This window comes from Anser brachyrhynchus (assembly GCF_964034855.1).
Source record: "Anser brachyrhynchus genome assembly, chromosome: 2".
In the NCBI taxonomy this organism is placed as follows: Eukaryota; Metazoa; Chordata; class Aves; order Anseriformes; family Anatidae; genus Anser; species Anser brachyrhynchus.
Window position 1 is genome coordinate 106865613 of NC_137695.1, and position 26888 is coordinate 106892500.

Here is a 26888-nt window from a genome sequence, read left to right on the forward strand (position 1 = left end):
TATATGGAAAGAAAAAAGAAAGAAAAAAAAATAATAAAATTTGTAAGTCACCCTTTAACTAATAAACTTGCTGGGAAGGATAAATTTGTTTAACCAAAGGGAAGTAATAAAGTAAGAAATTTCCCACTCACACAGGATAAAATCATCTCTGCTATATATATCCCCATTTGAAATGGATACCCGATCAACTTTATATAAAATGCTTGAACTCAGGGCTTTTAATGAACCTTCAATTTAAAATACCTATTCCTTGAATGATTTCAAGAAGCTAATGGTTTTCAAGGTCTCTAAGGACATGAATTTGAAAAGTCACTCAGGAAGATATGCTTGGATTACATTTATATGCTAGTCAATCACTGAGTCAACATCAGCTTTGCCAAATATAAATCTCTCCACTTTATTGGAGTTCTCATTTCCTCCATTTTCTGCAGCATGTTCCTGAAGAAGTACATACAGAATATACACACTGTAGTACAGCTGTTATCTCATACACATATCTAGACATTTGAGGATCTAGAGCAGCTGCTCAGTAGATGCTTCATCAGATTATTCATCCTTCATTTAAAACATCTACCTGATCCATATTATTGCAAGGACTAAATCTGGGCCAATGTTTTCATTTATTAGGATTAATAAATATTTTTCCCTTGATTTTTCTGGGACCCAGGTCAGAACTTATCTGTTGTGGAGGGCAGTTGGAATATGTTTCTTTCATTGAAAAATATATGACCGGCTGCATGCCACTTGAATTTCAATAGCTGTTCTGCTGAAGGTGTTTGGAAAGTTCCAGCTGGGCTATGCCCGCTTTTAAAATACTTCAACACCTTAGTAAGAGGTGTTGCTTTTTAAAATAATAAATTCAGCCTATGAGTTGTAAAATAACATGGATAATACTGTAGCACAGAGACATAAAGGTAACCTGCAAATATAGATTGACTACCTGCTGCCATCACCCATATTTTAGCACCAAAACCTCACTGATAGTACAACCTGGCATGCTATACATGATGGGAAGCCTCCTGCATCACGAGCCCTTGGTGGTCAATAGCACAAAGCTCCCACTGACTTCCATGCTGCTGAATCAGGTCTCCAGAGTGGATCTCCTCTTCCTGAAGGAAGCAGCTTTCTGTGCCCCATCAAAATCCTGTGCAGACAGTCCTCCAAGTTTTGTCTGGAGGACACATGTGCACCTTTGTGCACACACAGAAATAATAAAGTGGCTTGTAAAGGGTCTTGGCCAAGTGAGCTGACAGGACAGGGCTGCCCCTGCCATTAATATTGTTTTTAAGGAAAATATTTTACAATACCTTTGGTATCTTGGTAGCATTTTTTGTCTAAAATAAGACCAAAATGTTCTTTTTAACCCTGTCCACTCTGTCAAAGATTGTCAGTGAGCATAGGTCTAAGAAAAAGTGCTTTTTTGCTGCACATATTTTGCTGTATTCTTCTCCATTTGCCTGAAGACAACAATTGCAAACAGTCACTTCATACCAGCAGTTTTCTCTTCACTTCAAGCTAGCAAGACCACAGTTACACAGAAAATGCCATTGCACTTCCTTTCTGATCTCTTTCCCTACTCTCTGTGCCCTGGACACATTTAATGCTTGCCAAGGAAGCAAATCTCCAGCTGTTGTTGCTCATGTGCACAAATGGAATCAAAAGAAAGAAGAAAAGTAGAGTGTAAATCCTGCATTTTGGGGTCCTTTCTTCTCACACTATATCTGAGACTCAGGCAGGTGACTGCATGTGTTAAAACACCAGGTCCTTCAACATATGTCATAGACATCTATGTTTTTCAAAGACTTTTACAGGAGAAATAGTTCTTTTACCTACCATATGTCATTAATGTATTTGCTTCTTTCCTGTTGCTATGTTATATGCTTGTATTTAAACATGTACTTTCTTTCACATAACTCATCCAGTTCTTCTTCTTTTCTCCAGTAACACATAAATGCTCAATGTATGGTGTATGTCTCTGGTGTCCTGGTGTATTTGATAAATGAAAGGAGATAAGGGTTTATCATATCTGTTCTCCCTTTCAAGAAGTGCATGTTTCTGATTTTGAAATCATTTTTAAGCTGCAATTGAAATAAATGAAATCTTCTGGAAAGAATCATCAGGACTTCCTACTAAATATCAAAATAAAAGCCATCCCATGCAGCAGGTTATATTTGGCATGCATCTACTGGCTAAGTAACATATCCGATTTGGCTCTTCAGTTCGGAAAGAGGATTAGCCAATGTCTGACAGATATTTTTCTATTTGTGGAATATGAGCATATTCAGGTTTAAGGGCTCTTTTAGGAAATTGGCTTGTACCTATGCAAAAGGTTCAACACAGCATATCATTAACAAAACAGAATTTGTACAGAGGAGGTCACTTCCCAAAGCATTTTGGGAGGAATTTGGAAATTCTGTGGGGAAACAGAGAAAATAAAACCTCGTAGCCTATGTACGTTGGTGCCCCTGGAAAGCATGTAGAATATCGTGATGTTTTCATATCTCTTTGAATAGTGAATACATAGTTGTTGGCCTTCTATAGCCCCTGTATGAATAGGACTATGAACAATAAAGATGCATTTACATAGTGACCCTAAACAAATCCTTATCTTCTCTCTGAACCTTTTGTCTCTGTGTCTGTGTTTTGCTGCATGGCAAGCACATTCCTGTACTAAACCATGTAGAGTAATATCATTTGTATTTAACATTGTCTTTGTAACTGTTTGCGCTGCTAGCTGCTACACTGAAGCAACCATGCTGTTCTCAAGGCAGTCAACCCTTGATGATTTAGATGGACCAGACACTGTTCCTAAAACAAGTGAGCGCGCTCGACCTAGGCTTCGTAAAATGCAGAGCATGGATATGTCCTCCTCATCAGCTGACAGTGGCAGTATAGTGTCAAGGTGCTTAACTCATGCATGCTTTGTTCACTCATTTACCCATACCATTATACTTGTTGCAGTGTATATAAATTTGCATTTGCAGATCTGTGGTGTACAGAGTGGTTTGCATGGTTAACGGAAGCTTTACTGCCTTCTGTGTCGTGGCACAGTTCTGAGGTTCAAAGTCAGGGTCATAAGATAGGACTTCTTTGTTGTTTCACTTCTTATTTTGTGTTTTTGTTTTTCATCCTTTATTCAAGTATTTTTAAAAGTCTGTCCACTACGTTTCATTAAAATGGCTGTGTACAAAGAAACAGACTCTTAAGTCTGTATTTATTCAAAGAAGAGTCTGATTTTTCAGAGTTACTAAGCTGATGATTGTTCTTATAGAAACTGGAAGCTGGAAGTGAAGTTTCTCAGTTAATGCCTTATCCTAAGTATGGACTTGGGTGTCTAATTTTAGAAACTGAGATAGGCAAGTATTGGCCCTGTTCTTTCAATTTTTAGTTTTCCCCCACATAGGAAAGATTGTTAAATATGTTTTGATTTCTTTACCATTGATTTACAGTCTGTGAGGTGTTGGAATTAAGAAAAGGAAAATTGCTATGAAAAGATAGTGAATATTATTAATATCCTGCTCAAAAAAACAGTTCAGAGCCATTCACTCATTTTAGAAGGTAAAATTCAGGGATTTATATGACATTGTGAAATAAAAACAGTGTTTCAGCTAGTAATATAAATGTGACATTTCAAAGCATATTAGATCATTCTTTTCCAAAATTTTAAGTGTTTTACAAATTTTTAGTGTTGATCAGTTTTGAAGTGATCTGATTTTATGTTTTTTGTGCATTTTAACCAGAATGATTGCTAACAGGAAATATCAAAACATACATCCCAATAACACTGTTTCAAATTCTGATTAAAAGTCTACTAGAAATAAAGTTATCTAACATAGCCACAATAAGTTTAGAAACAGTGTAAAAGGAAAGAGATAGAACTTGGCAGGAAATGGTAGTGCCAGCTGGCTTTGGCAGTGAGGTTTTCTTAAAAAGGTTATACTTTATGTGAAATCATGGCCTCATTCATTTCTCTGGAGCTGTGTGAAACCTGGATTTGTCTCTGTTGACATAGAAGTACACCCAGCCAACAAAAGACACTAAGTTGATGCCTTTTGTCTAACCTTTGGAGAGAGGCTGAAATGGAGATTGAAATAAAGAAAGAGTAGTGTTCTAGGGGAAAGATAAAAAAAAAAAAAAATACTTGTGAGGGAAAAAAGGGTGAAAGCAAGGCCAAGAAAATTTGTAAAAAATGATGGTGTCCAGATTCCCATCTGGAGTCATCAAGCTGCATGAATTTACATCAGCTAAAACTGTTGCACAGCACAGAGCATTAGGAGAGAAAGTGATTATGGACTTGCAAAGCCGACAGTAAGCAAGGTGTACAAGCAGAGAATTGAACAGAGTGAATAAGAACAGTTGAAAAAGAATGTAGGTCCATATGGAAGAAAAGCAGGCAGGTAAAGTTAAAAAGAAATGAAGACTGTAAAGAAGAACATAGGGCAATCTGAAGGTAAGCAAGATACCCTGTTACTGGAACAGTTTTATAATCTGGATTGCATTTCTCCATTTTTGCAATTTTCTTGTTCTTTTACTTGGAATCCAATTTGACATGTGTTTTCAGCTAGTTTTCCAGCTGTATACAGGGTGGTTGTTAGAAGCACCGTGTTTAGAAGGAACCCCACAACTGTCTATCATTCACCACAGAGCATGCTTTAAATAGATGTAACAGCAAGTTCTGGTTCTGGTAAGAAAGTGTTTAAACTGCTTTCAGAAAGCTCTTGATAATGATATTCATTTGTCCTTTCCTGGTGTGAAAAGATAGTGAATCACTGTGAGTACACTGGCATGCCATTCGGGGGCAAACAGACCCAGATGGTCCCTCTGTGTAAGAAGAGATCATGTTGTAATGTTTTCTACCAAGCGATGTGAACTTTGAGGGTCTTGGGGTGCAGTGGGGTTGCTCAGCTGTCTGCATAAAGGTAGAATGAACAAATTTCATTTTGTGATAAGCCTCATAAGCCTTAACTCTCTCTCTTTATCCTGCCTTCACAGTGAACCTACGCAGGTCACCATGCTCTATTCTCGTCAGGGGACGACAGAAACCATTGAGGAGGTAGAAGGGGAGCATGAAGAGGAAGGAGCTCATTCTGCTTCAAGGCAGGATGAAGAGGAGGTGGAAGATTATAGCCTGGGTTCAGAAGGAGCTGCACTTACTCCTGATACTGATGTGCCATTGTACTCCACCGTGGATAGCAATGCAGAAGCTCCACCTTCCTATAGCAAAGCTGTCAGCTTTGAACACCTTCCTTTTGGCTCCCCCGATGACTCAGCTGGTAAGAGCCTCATGATGGTGAGCCCAGATGACAGTCGGATGGACAGACTTAATGATACGATTCTCCCTCCATTGACGCATGAGCTAACGGCTAGTGAGCTGCTTCTGAACAAGTAAGGACCTTTGAGTGGGGAAAATTTTTGGTCCCAGTCTCTGAAGTTTTGCCATTGTGGTTTTTTTTTTGTTTTTGTTTTTTTTTTTCTCTCAGAACTAGTCTATGGTTTTTGATACAGACCTTGTGCTAAGTTTGATTTAAGGGAAGAAGCTCATTTCCTGTGCAGTTGTTCTAATTACAGATTTCTAAAATGATTCAAATTCATGCTGGAAAGAATCTCTGCTTTCTCCCCAGATACCATAGCTAATTGTTCCAATTAGCATCAGATTTCTGTACTCCAATAGCCATGGGGTCAAGGGCTTTTCTAAACATTCCATGCGGACAGGACTTCTCCAGACAGCTGTGATTTCAAATAATCTGCTTCCAGAGCTATCTGGGAAAATGTTTCTCTTTTTATTATTTTGGATTACTATAAGGGAAACTCTGACCTTTGGCAGACTATTTGTTTAAGCCAGTAGTATCTGAAGGCTATGTAGAGAGACCACCTTGCTAAGTGCTTTCACAGGGGATAGGATGCTCCCTCTTTGCTCCTCAGACAGTGTGCTCAGTAGTGCCAGTGGGCTCAAATGGTGCCACAGCTCTTCTTCCTCTGCTTTCTGGCCTGACCCAACCGAGGGAGAGTTTCCATGAGTGTAATGACAAAATCTTAAACCACCTTTCAAACTGACTACATCTAGAGAGAGAGAGGCTGTATAGATCTGACTTTGTAAATGTAAATGTAGTGTCCTTTCTTCTGGCTGTCCATAGTTGTTCTGACTTTCCACCTAGATCTCAGATGAGGGCACTCCTTAGGAAAAGGAAAGAGAATTGAATATGTGGGATTTATGTAGTAGTTTCTTGCTGCCTTTTCTATTATTTGAGTTAGGTAAGTGGGAGGAGATTGGGCACGTATAATGATCAAGAGCATTTATTATGTTCTAATCTCATGTTGTGGGGCTATTCATACCATGCATGTCCTGATGGACCTCTGGATCTTCTCCTAATTCCTGCCTGTGTTAATAAATCAGATACGAATCCAGACAGGGCCACACCAGCATTGTGTGATTTACATGAAGTGTGCTGGCTGGGCGACTGTAGGAAAGCTACCAAGTCAATTCTCTGGGTAAATTAAAAAAACATCAGAACAGTGCTTCTAATTATTTTGCTTGAAGTTTTGTGAGCTTAGATACAGGTTATTTGATTATAATACTGAATCCCATTTTTTTTTCCTTCATTATACTCGCCAACAGAATCTTATAGTTTTTCAAAAGGAAAAATAATAGCAATTAACAAAGCATCTCGTGTGAATTTAATTTTTATTTAATTTATTGCACTGTGCTTCTAACAGGATGTTTCATGATGAAGAGCTAGAGGAATCAGAGAAATTCTACGTTGGTCAGCCTCGAGTCTTGCTTCTTATTTATGCCCTGTACAATACCTTGGTGGCCCGGTCAGAAATGGTGTGCTATTTTGTGATCATTCTTAACCACATGATCTCTGCCTCCATGATAACCCTGGTGCTTCCCATCCTTATATTCCTTTGGGCCATGCTGTCTGTTCCTCGGCCAAGCAAACGCTTCTGGATGACAGCCATTGTCTACACTGAGGTATGTTGATGTTTTTGCAACTCTGTATGTCAAACCTAGAAAAGTGAAGTTGTAAGCTTTGCATGGTCTCTTTTCTGGTTTTGATCTCTAGGATCCAGGGGCCTGTGGCCTTTCATATTAGTATAAATATTTTCTAACATCCTTTGCAATTTCTGTGGTATAAGAAGGTCTTGTTTGTGTTTTTCTTCACTGCAAAAGGTGACATAGGTGACATCCTTCCTGGCATGTAAAGCAGTTATCACAGAAATGGACCATTTATAATCAGCTACTGTGTAATCGGTAATCAAGCGACAGCATACACTGCCTGTGGTGTCTCAGGTACCACTGAGCACTATCTGTTGGTAAATGCTGATTTTAGTCATTGATGAACTTTTTGCTCAGGAAACATAAACTGTTGTTCCTCTGTAGCAATGAATGTTTGCTAATCTTCTTAAAAAGCTGACAAAATAGTCATATGTGTCTCCTCTTAATGTTATGAGGCTGCCATGCTTAGAAAACACCCCAAGTGTGTTGTGTTTCTGAACAGGTGGCCATCGTCATCAAGTACTTCTTCCAGTTTGGCTTCTTTCCTTGGAATAAATATGTGGATTACACAAAAGATAAACCTTACCATCCACCCAATATCATTGGCATTGAGAAGAAAGAGGGCTATGTGCACTATGATCTTGTTCAGCTCCTTGCTTTATTCTTCCACAGATCCATTTTAAAGGTAAAATGATTTTTTATTTTATATTTAATGTTTTCGTTTTTTTTTTTTAGTCATTCATGTTATATTCCAACACAACAAATTTGTCGTCCCCCTAGTGAACACTGTGATAAATGTCTACGATAAATATCGTAACATAAATACAAGTTTGAAATGCTCTTCTTTTTCTTCCATTAGTGCCATGGATTGTGGGATGAAGATGAGAAAGGGGACAGCTCCAGTAATAAAGAGGATACTGATGATGAGCTCTCTCTGACAGGAGGCAGGAGAGACTCTTCAGGCTCTATGAAGTCTGTCAATCTTGCAGCATCAGTGGAGTCCATCCATGTCCACTTCCCCGAGCAGCAGACCGCAATCAGGAGGAAGAGCTCTAGCAGTGCATCACAGCTTTCTCACAGATCCAGCTTCTCCTCTCACAGATCTAAGAGAGGTAAATGTCATGGCATTTCTGGGATTTGAAGAGCGAATGATCATTTCCCATAGGATCATCCTGCTGAAACATTGTGCTGTTGCTGTGGAGAACACAGAGACTACCGAATGCTGTTGCTCCTCTGTGAGGAAATAGGATATGAACCAAAATATCTTTTGCATTTGAACACGCTCCAAACCTTCCTAAAGTTCAAATGGAGAGCTGTACTTTGTGATTCAGTATGTTTTTAAAATGACATTACCCAAAAGCTGGGAAAGGAACGTTCAGTGTGGCCCAAATCCAGAATTTCTGGTTCAGTATAATCCCCAGCTAGAGGGAATTCAAAGCACATGTATTTCTCATATCTACATTTAATGGTACTTAAAGTGGAAAAAAAAAAAGAAAAAAAAAAGATTAGGAATATTGAAACAGATTACCTCTTCTGAAAAAGAAGGGCTTACTACAGCCTGAATAATGTATATTACCAATTGAGATGACTGAGTCAGAACAATCAAGAATTTGCCTTTGGCACTATTCTTCTCATTTTAGTTATTAATCTAGATCTGCTAGTTGTTAAATCTATACTGGATATTGTCAAGATTTTATTGTATCAGAAAAAAATTACCATATGGATTTATTTCAAAGCGTCTTTCAAATGTGGGACTCAGCTTTGCGGTAGAATTTTCCAGATATATTACTTTCTAGTTTTTGTATTTAAACTTTGAATTTGAATTAGCTTCCTTCTCTTCTCTTTCCCTCTCCTTTTTCTCAGGAAGTACCAGTACAAGAAACAGCAGTCAGAAAGGAAGCAGTGTGTTAAGCATCAAGCAAAAATCTAAGAAAGAGCTTCTTATGGAAAAGTTTCGAGAACAAATGATCAAAGCCAAGGCCTTTACAATTAAAAAGTGAGCAAAGTGCAGAGTTGTATGGGCTTGGGTGGGAGGTTGCAAACAGCTGACTAATGCAGTAAAATTTTAAAGAGAGCAGGTTACTGATTCTGTTAATTCAAATGGAAGAATGGATATGTATGCTATTCATTATATTGGTATGCTTTCACCCTAAGTCCCTATGTCCCACCAGCTGAACTTCAGACAAATTAGCAGAGGTTCAGACAGCACTGCAAGGGTGTTCACCTGTCTGATATGTAGCTAAATCTCCTGTGTGAACTGATTTGGGTGCCTATGTGTATTTCTACCAAACAAATGCCAATACCATGCTTAAGCAGCAATCAGTGCAAGGAACTGGTGTCTCTGTTGACCTGTGAAGAGGCTGTCAGAGAAGTGTATCTTCACAAACATTACTCATATCACTTCCAGACACTTTTCTTCAGTGCCAGTTGCAGTGTTGTTAAATTACATTGTGATCATTGTTGTTTTAGGACTCTCCAGGTGTATGTGCCCATCAGACAGTTTTTCTACAATCTTATTCATCCAGACTACAGTGCTGTGACTGATGTGTATGTGCTGATGTTCCTCGCAGATACAGTGGACTTCATCATCATTGTGTTTGGATTTTGGGCTTTCGGGGTATGTCATAGAGGGCATCTGTATGTAAATTGTCAGTTGGGACCCTTGACTCTTGTGGATGCTAGGTTCCATGTGAGTGTCGTCTTTCCTCAACAACTCTGTAACATTTTCCTTTTCAGAAACACTCTGCAGCAGCAGACATCACCTCTTCATTATCAGAGGACCAGGTCCCAGAGGCGTTTTTGGTGATGGTGCTCATTCAGTTTGGTACCATGGTGGTAGACCGAGCACTGTACCTCAAAAAGACTGTCATGGGAAAGGTCATCTTCCAAGTCATCCTTGTTTTTGGAATACATTTCTGGATGTTCTTTATCTTACCTGGAGTGACAGAAAGGTATAAACCTTATAATTGGACAATATGGGTTGAAAAGTCATGCTCTACTAAGTTATTTGAATGTAAATTTGAGAGGGTTATAGCTAAGCTTTGGAATCATAAACAAATTTCTTAGTCTCATTCCTAAACAGAATGTCAAAATGTCTTTCTACAGCAGTAACTGTGGCCAGTGTAGGTTTGAGGAGGTAAGAGCTAGATTATACAAGTATGCAATGAAATATTCTCAACTTGGGTCAAAAAAATAGCAGGTGAGAGAAAGTTTGCCTGTAACTGACCATTCAGCTGAGACAATGTTTGCCTCTGGTTTGGTTTCCCACTCCCAAGACTGGTTTATGTCTTTTATGAGATAGCTGCTGGATACAAACTGAAGTAACTCAGAGAGCAGTGATCAGAATTTTATTCCTCTCCCCTTCCAGCTATGCCATGCATTCCTCCCTTTACACCCTTCTTTCATATCAGGAACCTTGCTTTTTTGGCTGCACACTGATTTAGAAGACTTAATAGAAAATGTCTCTCTCAGGGTAACCTGTACCTTGTCACTCTCCTGGAATGTGTGAACTAACTATGGATTTGAATCTCCTTAGAATGAAGAAGGTCTAAAGCCCATGTCTCTTCTGAAGAGCAAAATTTCTTTTCCCCTGCTTCTGTCACATGGCTTTGGAGGTGGTGTGGATGTAGTCACCTGCTGTATGAAATCTTGTATGACTTGCCTGGTCCAATGGACCTGAAAATCTAACATCTCTTATTGCATGGCTCAAAGCAGTCTGCTCTGCAGAGGGGTTAATGTTTCTTCTCTAGTGTTTGGCTAACTCCCCTCCTACTTTTGACTTTAAACTTTGCTTTACTCCATTGACTACATAGAGAATTTGGGCCTGTCACTTGGGCACATTTCACTTCATAAACAGTTAAGTTATTGTAAGGGAAAAACAAAATAGGAGCATAATGTAAGAAAGAAAGAAAGAAAAAGTCTTATTTCCTCTTAAAAAATGATTGTTTTATTTTTCCTCAGTGCAGTAATAATTGCGCCCCTATTTTAATAAGTGTATTTTTCAAGTGTATCTCTTATCTACTGAGCATCGAAAATTGAGATTAAATTTTTAGCTTGATTTGGGAACTTAAAGGGCAAGAAAATCATTTTGATATTTTTGGTGCCTTCACGAAATATTTATGTCATGTTGTTAATCTCAAACCTGCAGCTGAAGCTCCTGTGGCCCTTATAAATTAGGCTGACACTTAGAAGCACATGCACATTTCTTAATTGCAATAATTTTGTGAGATATAATTGCAAACAGTGGATAATGTCTGGTTCACAAACCCTGTCCATTGTGCTGTTCCAGCATATTATTGGGCTGCTGTCAGAAGGGGCAAATGTTCACCAAGATGGTTAGGGGGTAGAGCATATGATATGTGTGAAGAGGTTGGGTGAATAGTGTTAGTTTAGCCTGCAGAACTTGATGACTTGTCTTCACTGACCGGTTAAAGAGAGCATTAAGGCGAAATTAAGCTGCTTTCAGAGGTGCAAGAAGCCATATAGGCAAGAAGCCACAAGATAGAAAAAGGGAATTTATGCTAGATATGATGACAAATCTTTTCACCATGACAGTAGTGCTCCATGGCATTTGACGATTGCTCCATGACTAGAGCAGTTTGCACAGACAGGCTGTGGGATCTTCATCTTCAGAGATATTCAAAACTCAGCTTGACAGGTCCCTGAACAATTTGGTGTGATTAGACGTGATTCAAGCAGGGAATGATGCAAAAGATGGTCTTCAGAGGTCGCTCCAACCTAATTCCTTATATGAGTCCATGATATCGGAGGTACCTCCATGAATACAAATTACCATTAAAGCTGCTTAGAGTCATTGTGGATGTCAACCATTTGAACATTGAAGAGAAACAGTGTCTACCCAGGACTTGCAGGGCATGTGTCATTGTAGAGGCCCCTGTGGTGTAGCTAGGCACCTCTAGTGTCTGGAGGGACAGAGCGCTGCCCCAGAGCCATCACTCACAGGGAGCCTGTTCCCACTCTCTCGCCATGACCCTGAGGTGATTACGGATGCTGTTTATAGACTTCCTCCTCCAGATTCTTTCAAACAGTGTGTCACCAATGCAGCAGGGTCAGAGGCCAAAGGTTTTTCACCAGTTCTCAGGAAAGGGAAGCTGCCAGGAGCACAAAACATTTCAAGCTAATTCTGTCATACACACGTACAATGCTCATCGTTTTCCTTTATCTGTCTTTTCCATTACAGGAAATTTAGCCAGAACACTGTTGCCCAGCTCTGGTATTTTGTGAAATGTGTTTATTTTGGCTTATCAGCATATCAGATACGCTGTGGATATCCAACTCGTGTTCTAGGCAACTTCCTCACTAAAAGTTATAACTATGTGAACCTGTTCTTATTTCAAGGGTAAGTCTAGACCTACTGCCCTAGTCCATTCTTCCATGAAATAAGGACCTGTTATCGTGAGATGGGGTTATTCATGACTTCTCTTCACAAGCTGCTGGAAATGAGACAGTAAATCTTTCACACCATACTGCTATGTCTGTGCCACATGTCCCCTGTAGTCCAGAAGGGAAAAAAACAATTTCAGGAATGCAAATTGCAGAAAAATCAGTCTCCTGTCGTAAGCCTGACTTACCAGTCTGACACTCAGGGCCATTTTTTAACGCCTGTAAGAAATCACTTCTGTGAAAGAGATAGGGGCTACAACATTATGTAATGTTATTTGTTCTATAATCCTAAATAGTAGCAAGGCAACAAATCCTGAACAAGTCATTGGAGCAGGCTTACAGGCTGCAGGTGGAAAGGAGAATAAAGTGAGAGAGCGTACATATGAGAAATAAAATCTTTGCATCAAAAGATGTTTCCTTTGTGTACCTTTTGGAAAATGCTGCACATTTGAAGCTCTTCAGGGTTAGGAATGCTGGTGCAATAACAAACACAGCCTCGCCTCAGAGTGAAAGGTGGCATTAGGGTTGTGCTGTTACCATGATGTTGTGATTAAGCTAGTTCAAAGCATATACATATTTCACAGAACAGATGGAATAGTCTCAGCCTTTTCCCAATATTTTCAGTATGGGTTGTGTCATTCCAGTAGAAAGAGCTATAGAAGAAAGCTTTCTTCACATGAAGTATTCTTTGTGACCTGGCCAAGCAGAGAAGTGTGGAACTAGTAAAGGGAATGGTGCACTTTGAAAAGCTGCTCTGTGCATGTTGCTTTCTTGTTAGCCCACCTTCTTCTGCTGCTTAATCCTGAGTCATAAAGCCCAATCCTGTATGCAGTTGAGGACTGCCCAGCTACTGTAAAGAAACAATGCACCACTTGGTGTAAGGAGGCATAAAATGAAGTCCCACCATTCTGCGGACAGGCCAGGCTATGTTCTTCTATGCCTTCAGATCAGAGGAATTTGGGTGTACAGGGAATTCTGTTTTGTACCATTCCATCAGTTCCTCATGTACAATTGCTAGGTGTAATGATGCAAAAGCATGTTTATGGCCTCACAGGGGGCCCTAGAGGAACATGAGCTGTGGCAAAAGATATCACCCTCAAAACATCAGTATTAGTCATACAGTCTCAGGATATGATTGCATTGTATTTGTAAAAATTCCGGTTAAACTGTCTTTAAATACTGGTTTATTTCTCCCTTTTGTGATATATACAGTTATTGTGCTCATTAAATGTGATCCCTCCACTTCTGACTAATCGTCAGTTGTGCTCTCCCTTCAGATTCCGCCTGGTTCCATTTTTGACGGAGCTGAGAGCAGTAATGGACTGGGTTTGGACTGATACCACTCTCAGTCTTTCCAGCTGGATCTGTGTTGAAGATATCTATGCTCATATATTCATCCTGAAGTGCTGGCGAGAATCAGAAAAAGTAAGGAAGCCCCATATGACTGATCGAGGCCTTCTCTCCCCTGTGCCGAAATGAAGAAAAGTAATCATGAGTCCCTAAATAACTGGGAAATCCACCATAAAGCCAGTTTGTCAGAAGATACACCTGGTGTTCATGTTCAGAAATATTCAGACTATTGGGTACTTTAAGTTAGTTGGCAGTCACCACAAGTGAAATTTCAAATGGTTTCTCCTTTACACCTGATTTTTCCACCATTAACGTGAATTCCACAAACATGTGGCTGCTAGTTTAATTGCATGCCCGAATTTCAAGACAGGGATTGAAAGGCCTCATATTCACAGACTCACATTGTGCATAACAACTAAATGAGTAACTCGCAGTAGCAGGGAAACTGTAGCTCTAAAGGGTCAGGACAAGGCAGAGCTCACACCTCCATCATGTAGATCCCAGGGATGCTTGTTTCATGTAACTGCAGAGGGAACTCATCTGGCTCCTCTGCCTTGAGAGAGGATCCGCACATCCAAAAAGACTGCAAAAAAAACAAATAAAACCACCATTTGTGTGACTGAAGTTTCAGCCTCTTTAATTCATTTAAGTTTCAGCTCAAATTAAACTTGCAAATTCTGGATTCCTTATAAGCACTATAAAGATTGCAACCATATGCTTGCTTATTTGCCAATTTGAAAAAGAAATTAAGCATTCTTTTAAGAGTGACCCAACCAGTCAGAAATTGTACATCTGCAATGAAATGGCTGTATTTTCAAGTGTTACTGACGTACTACTACTTTTATTATAATCCTGTCTCTTAATGGCACTTACTTTCCAAGTATGTCAGTTAGATTAACTTAGAGCTGAAGTGCACACAGATCTTGTATGTAGGCTTTTTGGGTTTGACTTAACATTTCTGCTGTGAATGGAGTGTCATCAGAGGCTTTGGGAGTCAGAGAAATAATAACCCAGATCTGCTTTGACTGTCCATTGTACTGCATTTTTTCACCTTCCAACAGGATCACTCTGCATAATATGTAGCGTAGATCTAATGTAGGAAGACTTCCAAGTCTGAGCATGCATGTGTGTGCCAATGCCATGTAGCAAAATCACTACCTAACTATCACTACTATAACTATCACTACTTTATGGGTGTTGTTCAAGGTACTTTAGTTCTCTCTGTCTCTCACTCACATTGAGTGGTATGCCTAAGTACTTTGGCTCTTAGAGTCTCTGAGCTGTTGTGTAACAGCATTAAAGGTGCCTGAACTAATCTCATACGGACAAATAATGTGCCCCTGGTGATCTTGATATGATATTTTAATGAAAACAGTATTTTGTAGTGCAAGACAAATGATTTGATACAATGCTTTTGAAAAGTAGCTAATTTGTTTTAAATATAGCATTGTATTACAAATTTAATATTCTCCTAGGGCTTTATGGATTCGTGTTGTAAAGCAAGAACAATTTCCTGAAAGCCGGATTCCTGGCATGTGTCTGAGGTGCAGTGCAATTCACTGCATCTTGATTTTGCACATGCAGTACGCAGTGTGTGGAAGGCAGGATCCTAAAACACTGTAGCATTAAGTCCTATAACAAAACATTACAGTGATGGTAAGACATTTTACAGGATGGGTACTCTTCTATTAAAGTATTCAGTGATGAGGTCAATAACAGAGGGAATTATGGGCAAGGGGAAACAATGTGTTGTATGACTTGCTTTGTAAAGAGAAGGATAAAAGCAAGATCATTTTTGCTCTCAGAAGCTAAGAAATGGAAGGATGTCACATCCGCACTGTCAAGATTTTAGGGACAGCAGCAAAGCTTGAGGCATTGTTTAAATGTAGTTGGTGTGGCAATTACCCATTTTTTCCCTTCTTTATGGCCATAAAGAATAAAAAACAGAGAGGTTTACAATATTTTTCACACCAGACACACACTTGACATGGGTTCTTCTGGCACTGTTCTCTGTAGTTGCCAGAAATTCATTGCGTGTGCAGGTTTGGCTAAAAATCTCAACATAACTGACTTGATAATGGGTAACAGATGACAACAGAAAATCAGAATCCTTAAGATCAGTATTCATTCACTCATCAAATCATACCAAGTGTTCCACTGATAGAAGAGACATTACCATGTTGCTGTTTGCTTTTGCAGAGATATCCCCAGCCAAGAGGCCAGAAGAAAAAGAAAGTTGTGAAGTATGGAATGGGTGGCATGATTATCGTCTTGCTGATTTGTATTGTCTGGTTCCCACTGCTCTTCATGTCTTTAATCAAATCTGTTGCAGGCATCACGAACAAGCCTCTAGATGTATCAATCACAATAACTCTAGGAGGTTATCAGGTAAAAAAGAAGACAGGCTAAAAGAAATCTCTGTTTTTGCACTGTATTTCCTTGTGCTCTTTCTTATTCCTTGCATTAAATTTTCTGACTGAAACTCTCCTGGCTTATGCAAAAATCAGACAAACTCCCACAAGTGATCCCCTTTGGCTTAAAAACATGTTTGTTCATCACTGATATAAAATATTACCTTCACTTGCCAGTTAAAAACAGAACCTGCTGGCAGTTTAATCTGAATAAATTATCCTACATAGGAAAACTCAGGTAACTGATTACAGGTCCCCATGGTAAATGTGAGATAATTAATTGGAGGTAGCTTGCTTCTTAGTGGAATAATTTCATAGTCTTCCCCTGTTGAAATGAGTACCATAATTGTCTTGGACTGTGAAGTACAGGATGCTGTGCTGTGTACATAGCAAATGATGTGAAGCAAATGTGACAAGTGTGTGTTCTTTTGTTTCCCAGCCTATTTTTACAATGAGTGCTCAACAGAATCAGCTCAAGAATTTGAATCAGACTGATTTCAATGCGTTTCTGGGAAGCTATAGGGGTAACACTGTAAGTGAAATGTAGACTACCTCATTACTTAAAAATGTATGCATGTTTCCATGGAGGCTATTTGTGAGTTTTGTTTATGTAGTCAAGTGGTCAGCAGCACCACTATCATTTGGAAGATGTGTCCATAAAGGGAGTTTGCACTAGTTTGAACAGATCATTTGTCAAGACAGGGCTGGGATATAAAGTGAAAAGTTACCATTAATTAAAGCATCTTTGCACAAAATCATGGAAGACAGACAGAAGCTGCAGTTGTCCTGTCATCCGAATAGAAACCTTCCCTCTAAAGGACACAAACCTTCAGGAGGTGTGGTGCTGTTGGTGTAGTGGCAAAACAAATGTGTTCTGGGGACACAACACTGTTAGCACTTTTAAGCTCCATGCTCCTTCCTGTAGTGCATGTGGCTTTCACCTCCCAGTGAGGAGACATGGTGCTGTCAAAAGGAAGTGTGTATGGCCTGGAAAAGTGTTGATATTAAAATGCCTTAGTTTAAACATAGTCTCAATATTTCATGGTGCACTATGCACAAAGTTATCATTATTTTATATATAAAAAAAAAAAGACTAGTATTTAGCAGAAACTGTTGCATTACTAAAATAATCAGATTTTGATCAGATACTACTTTAAAGAAGTACTTCCTTCTAACCCATTCAAGAATTAACACCTTTTAATATCAGATGCTACCAAATAGCCTGGGTATTATAACAGTAATATTGCAGTCTTGATACACTTTGAAAGTTAAGGGTTTCAAGTTGCCTTAACACTTGCAGACATTTTTCTATGCTGAAAGATGCTTGACAAAAGAAAAAGTACAATTTTAATAAAAATATGAAAACTAATAAGAGGTGGCAGGTGACTTGTACCCCCTGACTATTACCAGAAGTTCTGAAAGCGTCTGCCATCCCACAGTGGCCAGGCTTGGTATATCACTCACACAGTGACCTATATTTTGTGGTGACCACTGATACTGTTTGGAGTTTCATTGAAGCTGTCAGAGGTACCAGCCAAAACTGGTGTGGACTGAGAGCTGCTTGGCCTATTGGATCCAGGCATATAAATGGGGTTATTAGAAACTAAAGAAAACAAGATTAAATATACTTTACAGAGTTTACCTGATGAACTTTCAAACCCATTTTGGCTGACTTGACCATCATACTTATTCTTTGAACAGCTAGGCCATTTTTGGTTTGCCTTCTTGGGTTGGTTACGCTTAGTCTATTCCTGTCCCCATCTAAAGCCCCAGCTGATACCTAACAAAGCAATCAGTGTAAAACAATGCAATTCTGATTAATTGAACATTTGCAATTCTGCCTGATCAGGAAATGTGGTTGTGAGTCTTGTGAACATCACAGCATTGAAAGATTCTTTTCCTCTTCTGCAACTACAGGCTGCTTTGCAGTTTCTAGAGGGCTATGGAAAAGAAGATATAACTCTTGCAGATCTAGAAGGGAATTCAAACTCCTTGTGGACCATCAGCCCTCCCAGTAGAGAGAAAATGATACAGGGACTGCTGGATTTTTCAGCTGAGTTCACTGTAGTTCTTTCATGGAGCATTCAAAGGTAATTAATATGACAGCTATAAAATTTATGTATCATTTGCCAAGCTTTTGTTGAGCAGAACAGTTGAATACTTCCACACTGCATTTTTTGGTTTAGTTTTTCAGTTCATTCTATTGTACTTCAAACCAAAAAAAAAAATGTGGGAGTGAGAAAGGTAGAGAGTGGTGACTTTTGTTACACAGGAAAACTTTTGTTGCCTTTTTTTCTCAAGAAATAAATAGAGAAATGGAGCTACTTCCAAGTAGATGATTTAAAAAGGCAGGGTGGAGTTTTCAATAGGACCTGAGTGGGAGGAGGGAAAAGTAAAAAAACGTAAGTCACTTTTAGATGGAGATGTTCAAATAAACTTTGCCTCAGACAACAACATTGTTAGTGTTTTGGGGAACTGAAGACATAGACATAATTAAGGCAGAAACCAACAAGGAAATAGAAACACTCTCTTTTTAAGGGAATCTCAAACTTACACAAAGCTATATTTTAAATATACATATACTTGGAGCCATTGTTCTGCCACTCAGCACAGATCCACTTTTTGAGACTTTTGCCCATTTACTTGTGGTGACTTGGCCTGAGTGAAATACTGCTTTACAATGAAGTTTTTGCAAGAGCCAGCCTAGAAAGTACTTTAGCTGGCTACATGCTGAAACACACCAAGTCACCAGGATGGCTTCTTGGCTACCGCCTGCCACCTGAGACTGGGCTAAATTGGAAATGAACTGCTATTGCAGCCCCTTTATCTACATGGTTTTTTGGAATTAGACGCTTGGTTGTTATAGCAATCCCCAGCAAAAGACCATGCACAAGAAGCAAGTCAGCTGAATCACTGTGGGAGCTCTGAACATGCTGGGTCAGTCATGACAGTCAAAAATAGGTTTGTAATGAATCTGCACTCTTTATTCAACTTTATTTGACACCCCCCCCCCCCCCATTTTCCTAGAAGTATACAATATTAAGCCAGTGAATTACATCCCCTATTCATTTCTGAACCTTAAATTAATTTTTAATGCCTCTACTCAATTTGCCAGTATACTTACCTAACTACGAACATTCATACACTGGATTTCAAAAAGACCTTTTTCACCCTCAAATTATACCCTGTGGATTATATTGCAACCATGAATGACTGAAAGCGGTAAAGGCTTACCATGGGGTCCTTCCACTTTTTCTCTGTAAAGGGAAACTGCTGTCTTTCACCTAGGCCAGGAGACCACAAGCAGCTGTAAAACAAGCCTCCTGTATCCCTCAGGCAGCATATATGCTTTCTGCCATTGCACATCATTTGCTGGGAGAACTTCTCTGCAGCCCCCAGCAGCCCAGAGGTTGCCTCACCCAGCTGCTGCATCCCAACCTCAAGGCACAACACAAGACGTGGTGCAAAAGCTGATCCTGGTCCAGCTGCGTTCTGCAGCTGGCATGGGGGTCCTGTCAGCCTGTTAGACACACGTTTCTGCTGGGCCAAGGTGGGGTTTCAGGAACCTGTAGCTGACTGCTGAATCCTCAGTGCCCCTGGGACAGGATGTATGTAGCCTGGCAGTCCTGTTGCCCGAAGTCTGAGCAGGCATCCTCCCTCCCCTATTCTGGTTTGACTGACATAATGAGCAAAATAACATCAATCTATCACCATTAATGAACGCAAAAGAATAGATAGGGAAAAAAAAAAAAAAACACCTTTAAGACTGCTATGTGTCCTCTGGGACACATATGCACCATCTTGGGTACAGGTAGCATGATGCTTGCTGTTTAGCAAAGATTGGGATGGACAGGATCAGTGTGGTTAGACTGGTTAGACAACCAACTCTAGAGTTCAGCGAACACACATTTAGGCTCTGCTCTTACTGTAAGATGACTGTCTGTCTCCCTTTTACTTAAACAGAAATCTCACTCTTGGTGCCAAAGCAGAAATAGCATCAGATAAACTTACCTTTGGCCTACCAGAGAAAACCAGAAGAGACATTGCTACAATGATGTCTGGGAAGCAATTGGAAAAGGTGTAAGTTATTTTCTTTGCCTATTTATATGCAAACCTTCTGTTTTAATCCTAGTATCTTAAGGAGGTGAGGCTTGTGCAAACATATGGTTTGTCTGCCCATCTATCCACCTCTAAAACTTTGAAGCCTTGTTCACAGAGCCCAAAAGCATTGAAGTCACAGAATAATAACGTTGCTTTAAAGGTAAAGGGGTGCGTTTTGTTTTTTTTTTTTCGTAATAAATTTAGACTGAGAAGACTGTGAATACTGGAACACCACCTACAAGCATGGTGAAGCTATTAGTTGATTTTCTTTGATTTATTGGATAAGCACAGTTCATTGCAGCATATTCATAGTTAAACTCTCCTCTGAGTTACTTGAGTTCAACTTGATTTGAGGAAGTTATGTTGATTAATTTTTCATTCTAAATAACCATCCAGACAGTATTTCTCAGTGTCATTCTTGAATGGTACTAGATTGGCAAGGAAGTGTTAAATCACTCTAGTCAAAGGGTAACATCTGCAGTCATTTCTGACATCAGATCTTTTCCTGTAATGGAAATTTGCAAGGCAGTAAGAGCATTCTCTTCATCTGAATATTAAACATTATTGTATAGATGTAGCCTTATAGCATTAACAGCAGTGATGCCTCCTTTCAAGTTTAAAAGGAGTCTGGCTCTTCCTCCTGGTCACTGAGAATTACTTTACAGCAGTAGTCTCTAAATATTGTTAGGCCAACACATTGTCCCTGAAGGCTGCCTGATCTAATTTGTGGCCACAAGACTTGAAAAGTTAAAGCTGAGGTCAACTGGGAGAATGAAAACTCTGACTGGTTCATATCTCTTAGTAGGTGGAAATCAGACGTCTTTTCTGTAGCACAGCTATTTTTCTGCACCCACGCACACTTGTACATCCAAACAGACTGCTGTTCCACATCTGATCATTGCATTTAAAGAATATTTTGTGCATCTTTTATTTTTTTACCCTGTGAGGATACAGAAATATTTCCTAGGGTGATTTCCTAGAGTAGTGTCAAGGAGGGTAGATTTTCCTCCTTTGTGGGAAGATGTAATCCGTCTGTAATTCTCTCTTTGCAGGAAGCAAACAGCAGCACAGAAGATAGAGCTGTATTTGCCCATGTTGCAATAATATTGTTGATTTAATCATTTTTAACTTTGTCATAAAGGAAAAATGTTTGTGGCAGCTAGTAGACATTTGACAACCTCAGCAGGAGCTTTCTGCCACCACCTCTGCTGGGACAACTTAGCTGCTGAGCTTTTACCTATCCACTGGGCCTGCTGGAGCAGTCGTGAAGGACTTTAAATTGGCCACCTCTGTTCTTCCACAGCCTAGCATATGCAATGTAGCAGTATCAGAGGACTTCCCTGACAGCTCCCCTTTCCTAGAAATTTTCACTCACATGAGGGAAAAGTTAGGACAGCATCTGTGCTTTTAATTACATTTCTCGCTCTCAGGATGCTGGTAATCTATCCTATTTAAGGTACTTTTAATTTTGAGTCCAATGGAAGAACTTCCACAAACATCTTTCTTTTTAAATTTGAAATCCTCCAGATAATACAAACTGTGAAAATATTTCACAATAAAAGATTCTGGGAAGAATTTTCACTCTTTTCAGGTGTTATTATTTAAACATCTTTTAATTCTGAAGTAATAAATGTTCTCACTACATATTTTTCAAGCTTGTTTACTACCGGTGATGTGTTGCCATTCTTTGTGCTGCTAATGTAGCTGACTATAAAAGCAGCTTTGTTAAAAACGTGAACAAAATATAAATCCTACATTCCTTGCAAACACACATGCCCCAGGTGTGTGGGATTCATGGCATGTGAAAGGGGACATTATGGATGGAGCTCCCTGCTGAAGCACTGACAGAACATAGTTAATAAATCCAGCTAACTTTCAGATGTGGCATCTGAACACTATAAAATCATAGTTTAAGCCAAGAATTACTGGGAACTGTGTATAGCTCTGTTAGGTATTTCTAAATTATTTTAGAGGTATAAAAATATGAAATATTTGCTTTCTCATTTTTTCCAGAACATTAGAGACAGTGTATCCATACTACATCAAGGCTCCTAGTGATTCTCTGGCAAAACCCATAAAGCAGCTATTGACAGGTATGTATCCAGGCCATGGAAAACAGAGCACAGTTGAAAGAAGTGCAACACAGTGCTCAAACTTGCACATTTGCTGAACTGTTATGGGGCACCTCAAGCTGAAATACTCTTGCAGTCATTTCTACCTGGTGCCTACAAGGTTGGGGAGACATGAGGTAATAGAGTTCAAGGCAGAAAATGCATCTGGATGTACTTTAGCTTTGTATTTAACAGTAAGGACTCTATAGATTAAAAGTCCAGCTCTTCAAGTCTGCTTTCAGAAATTGCTTTCCCTTGTTTCCTGAGAAACTGATGACAAGTTGCACTTCTCTGCATCTCTTTAATACTTTACCACAAATAGTAGTGCTGTGTGTTTGCAAATGTGGCTCCTCTGCTTGAATAATATTTTTTTTTAATCTATTCCTTCCTTATTGGCTCCAAAGAATCCAATTTAGATATAAATAGGGAAATTCAAAGTTCCAAATCAGAATGTGTATAAATACTCATAGACATACATAGTACATACATGTGTACATATGCACATATGAAAAACTTGTTGGGTTGGAAGAGTAGGAACAAGTCTGTACCTAAGAATACTTTGCTCAGCAGAAGTTAAATTTGGCACTCAGGCCTTTTCTTGATCATTGTGTAGTCCATTACAGTTCAAGGTTGAGTGAGCATGTTTATATTAAGTGGGAAAAATAATTCTTGAGAGTGAGTCTAGCTTTATGTGTTACCAGTGCTTCACTGTCATTAGTCAATTTCTGTCCTAAAAAAACACTCTTAATTTGGGATTCTTCTAAAGGACTTTAATGTCTACACTGCTAATGTAGGGTCCCCAGAAATCAGGAGGGCCAGGGTTCAGCTCCTGTCTGTATGATCATTATGCATAATAGAACAGTATGCTTTTCTTGATATAAAAGAATAATATATTTTATACCCAAAAGTAATGATTTGCAGTGGTGGTGTCACTCGGATATGGAGAACCTAACCACTCACAATACCTCCAAGTGTTTCTTAGGCCGGAAATGTAAACATGCTGCCTGTCGTTGACTCTACAGCTTGAAAATACTTGAATGATCTGTCAGTTGTACAGAAGGAAATGTAGGTGATGTGAAACATTTTATTTATTTAATTTAGGGAAGGAAAACCATAACATAGATATAGTACTTTTGTACAGAAATACTGTAAAATTGGTTCTAAGAGAGTTATAACAAACATTTACTCCTACATTGCTCAGTCATTTTATCATGCAAGTTGTTAAAGTATCTGACTGGAATCATTTTAACTTCTGTAGGTTTTGGTAATATATATTAACATTTCTGGTGTTTTTTGTTTTTTGGTTTTTTTTTTTTCAATAGACTGCAGATGGGAGAACATTACGGTTTCCCTGGTCAAAAATGTGTCCGATGAGGGAGTTCGTGAGTGGTGGGTTTTGAATCAGCTTGGGAAAAGATACAAAACATCTGAAGAGAGTCTTGAACTCTTCATATTCAGTGATAAAGTCAGTCCACCAAGCCTTGGATTCTTGGCTGGCTATGGGTAAGAAGGAATCTTTTATGTAAAATTAAAATAGTGTAGATATGATAGAAGTAGAGGTGACTTCATTTGCTTTTGAGGGTGTATGTTATTTCTTCTTTGTTGTTGTAATGTTTGAACCTCCAGAAATGGGCTTCTGTGGGAGTTACAAATTTACATCTATTACTGTTACCTATAAAAGGCTTCATATTTTTAAAGAAATGATGTAACCCTTGATACCTACTCTCCAGTGGGGGAAAAAAAAAAAAAAGGCAGAAGAAGCACCCTTCACACCAATTTCCTACTAGAATAAAGTCATTCAAATGATGTTAGTTTAACTACAAGTCAAGTTCTGCCAAAACTCTGACCAGTTTCAGCAACCTTCCTAATCTCATGCATGTGGCCAGGACTCTGGGTGTGAAGCAGTTATGAAATACAACTTCACAGACAGAGGAAGTCATGAGACTGTACCTCCCTGAGAGATATGCCTTGCTAGCATCATTTTGGAGGACTCCTCATTGGAGATTTATCATGGGAGGTCAGGTAAGCATTAGTCTGTCACCACCGACATGTACTTTAATAAAAAATGTTAGGTGTGAAATCTGGCAAATTGCTTCCATTTAGTAGTCAGAAATTGTGATATTTCCCTCTGTTGCTTCCAAGCTGTAGCAGACAGGACATGAGACCATCATCATCAACGACTGAGGCTAAATCACCTAAGGCAGCAGCCTCAGCAGTGTATGTTCACAGATTTCTATAGTGTTTGAAGAGACCTTATTTTCCTTCATCCTACAGCACAGCAGAAACAGAACCCTAATTATAAATTAATGTTCACTCTGCTGATAGACTGCAATTAGCCGTGTAGATGAGCTCCCTCTCACTTGACTGACCCTTTTTCAAGGCATGGTTTGAACGCTTTCCATTCTTACTTTTCAGCATCATGGGACTATACGCATCGGTTGTCCTGGTGATAGGAAAGTTCGTCCGTGAATTTTTCAGCGGGATCTCTCACTCTATCATGTTTGAGGAGCTACCCAATGTAGACCGAATCTTGAAGCTGTGTACTGACATTTTCTTAGTACGAGAGACTGGAGAACTGGAACTAGAAGAAGACCTGTATGCCAAACTAATATTCCTGTATCGCTCACCAGAGACAATGATCAAGTGGACTAGGGAAAAAACTAATTGATCTCTTTGGTGTCACACTGCGAATCAAGTTGATTTCATCTGAATTTTAAAGAAAAAAAGCACAATATTCTCTTAAGAGCTAAGCCTTTTATAGTTAGGTAGCAATGATTTTTCACTGAAGGAGTCCTGGAAGCTACGGCCTTAGGAATCCATGCTGCCTTTCAAATTAAGGATCGACAGTGAAGAAAGTTGGATGATTTGCTGTTTTTAATGTGCCACTCCTCTACAATCTGGGGACTGCTTTGTAATTTAATCAGCAAAAAGTTTGCGTCTGTGTCTGGCTAATTTAATTTTCCAGACAATAATTATTACCCTCAAAGAGAAAAGAAAGGAGTGAACCCACAGATGACTCCAGTGTAACTTCCTAACCTTTTCTGGAGCCATGTAGATTGGATTGTGCAATATGCTGTTGTACATCACTGACTTTCAAGCTACAGTAATGGGACGCTGACTAGCCTTCAGGACACCCAAGACCCAGAGCCCCAGTGGGAACTGAAGACATTCTAGCCATACCCATTTGTAGAAAAGCAGAGGTTTTGATGTACAAAGGACACTGTGGACAAACCTCTGTTAGCAAAAAGAATACAAGTAACAATCTCTTTAAATGCCTTATTTTATTTGTACAGTCACAGAAAACATTTCCACCAAACATCAATGACTTTTCTCAGGAAAAAAAAAAAAAGCAACTGAAACTTGACACTTCGTCAAGGGTAACTAACGGCTAGAATAATTATGGTGAAATATTGGGATGTTCTGCTGGGCCATTTTCTTCAAAGTTACCGCTTTCCATTAGATGAGAAAAGAAAGTGAATTCAATGACCTAAGGAGCTACTTCATTTCTTATAACCCTTTAAAGACTGAATAGTGTGTGCTTCTCTCTGCTTCCCATGACATGCTTTTTCCCATTTCAGTGATTTAAGGCAACCATTGTTTTGCTGTTAGCCAATATTCTTCTTCCAGTGTTTCAGGTATACAAAAATGTTTACATATTCCAAGTCACATTTTTACATCCGAGACGGGTTTTTTTTAAGTTCCCAAATGTAGACATACATATGAGCTTGGAAAATGGCCTTTTTTCTTAAATTACTATTATTAGTGACACAAATGGCTCATTAAAGATCATTGTAGCATGAAAATTTACATTTGCAATGTAGGTTTCAGTCCATGTTAAAAAAATTATTGAGAAAAAAAGATCATTGAGTGGGTAGGGTATGTTAAAAGGGTATACTGTGTAGTTTTGATTCAGTAATGACTTAAAATAAAGCACATGTTGCAAAGTCATTTTAGAAGTATTTTTTCCTCTGCCTTTTTACATGAAATGGGAAAAGTTTGACATTCTTCTAACTCTGTGACAAATAAATCTCTTTCTTGTAGTTAGCTGCTATTTATTATATGAATAATTAGTTAATCACCGGAAGGAAAATAATACAACATAATTTTCTGGCACATTTTACTGCAGAACTTCATAAAACAGCACAACTGAATGAAGTCGCAACATACTCTGCTCAGTGCTTCCATGACAAATGCTGTCACATCCATTCTATACTGTGAAAACCAACATTTTGAGCACCATGAAGTGCACAAAATAAAAGTCGCTTCATCGTATTGTAACAATAAAATCATTTGGTGACTGGAACTCACTGGAAGACAACCTGATTTCCTCTAAGTGTAATGGAAAGGTGGCTCCTCATATAGCCAGGCAGCATTCCCTGGTGGAGGGTTTTGCCTCATTTCTTTCATACAACCTGTGAATGAAAATCAAAATATACAGGGCAGCCCTGACATAGGATCCAACAGGGATGCTAAAATGTCCTTTGTGGTTAGATGGATCCTTATCTGTGTTCAGTA

The 26888-nt window shown here is 39.1% G+C and overlaps 1 protein-coding gene across 1 annotated transcript in view; it reads left to right on the forward strand.

The window, feature by feature from the left end:
• The window catches only part of PIEZO2 (piezo type mechanosensitive ion channel component 2), a 314668-nt gene extending 287992 nt beyond the window's left edge, over nt 1-26676 (forward strand). The window contains 17 exon segments of the mRNA XM_080580333.1: nt 2735-2902; nt 4993-5385; nt 6715-6973; nt 7500-7682; nt 7857-8109; nt 8861-8993; nt 9467-9614; nt 9734-9948; nt 12198-12356; nt 13678-13825; nt 15950-16138; nt 16601-16693; nt 18079-18251; nt 20125-20241; nt 22276-22355; nt 23696-23876; nt 24789-26676. Coding sequence (XP_080436459.1) covers nt 2735-2902; nt 4993-5385; nt 6715-6973; nt 7500-7682; nt 7857-8109; nt 8861-8993; nt 9467-9614; nt 9734-9948; nt 12198-12356; nt 13678-13825; nt 15950-16138; nt 16601-16693; nt 18079-18251; nt 20125-20241; nt 22276-22355; nt 23696-23876; nt 24789-25041 — 3145 coding nt within the window. The 3' untranslated portion in view covers nt 25042-26676.
• Nucleotides 26677-26888: the final 212 nt, after the last annotated feature.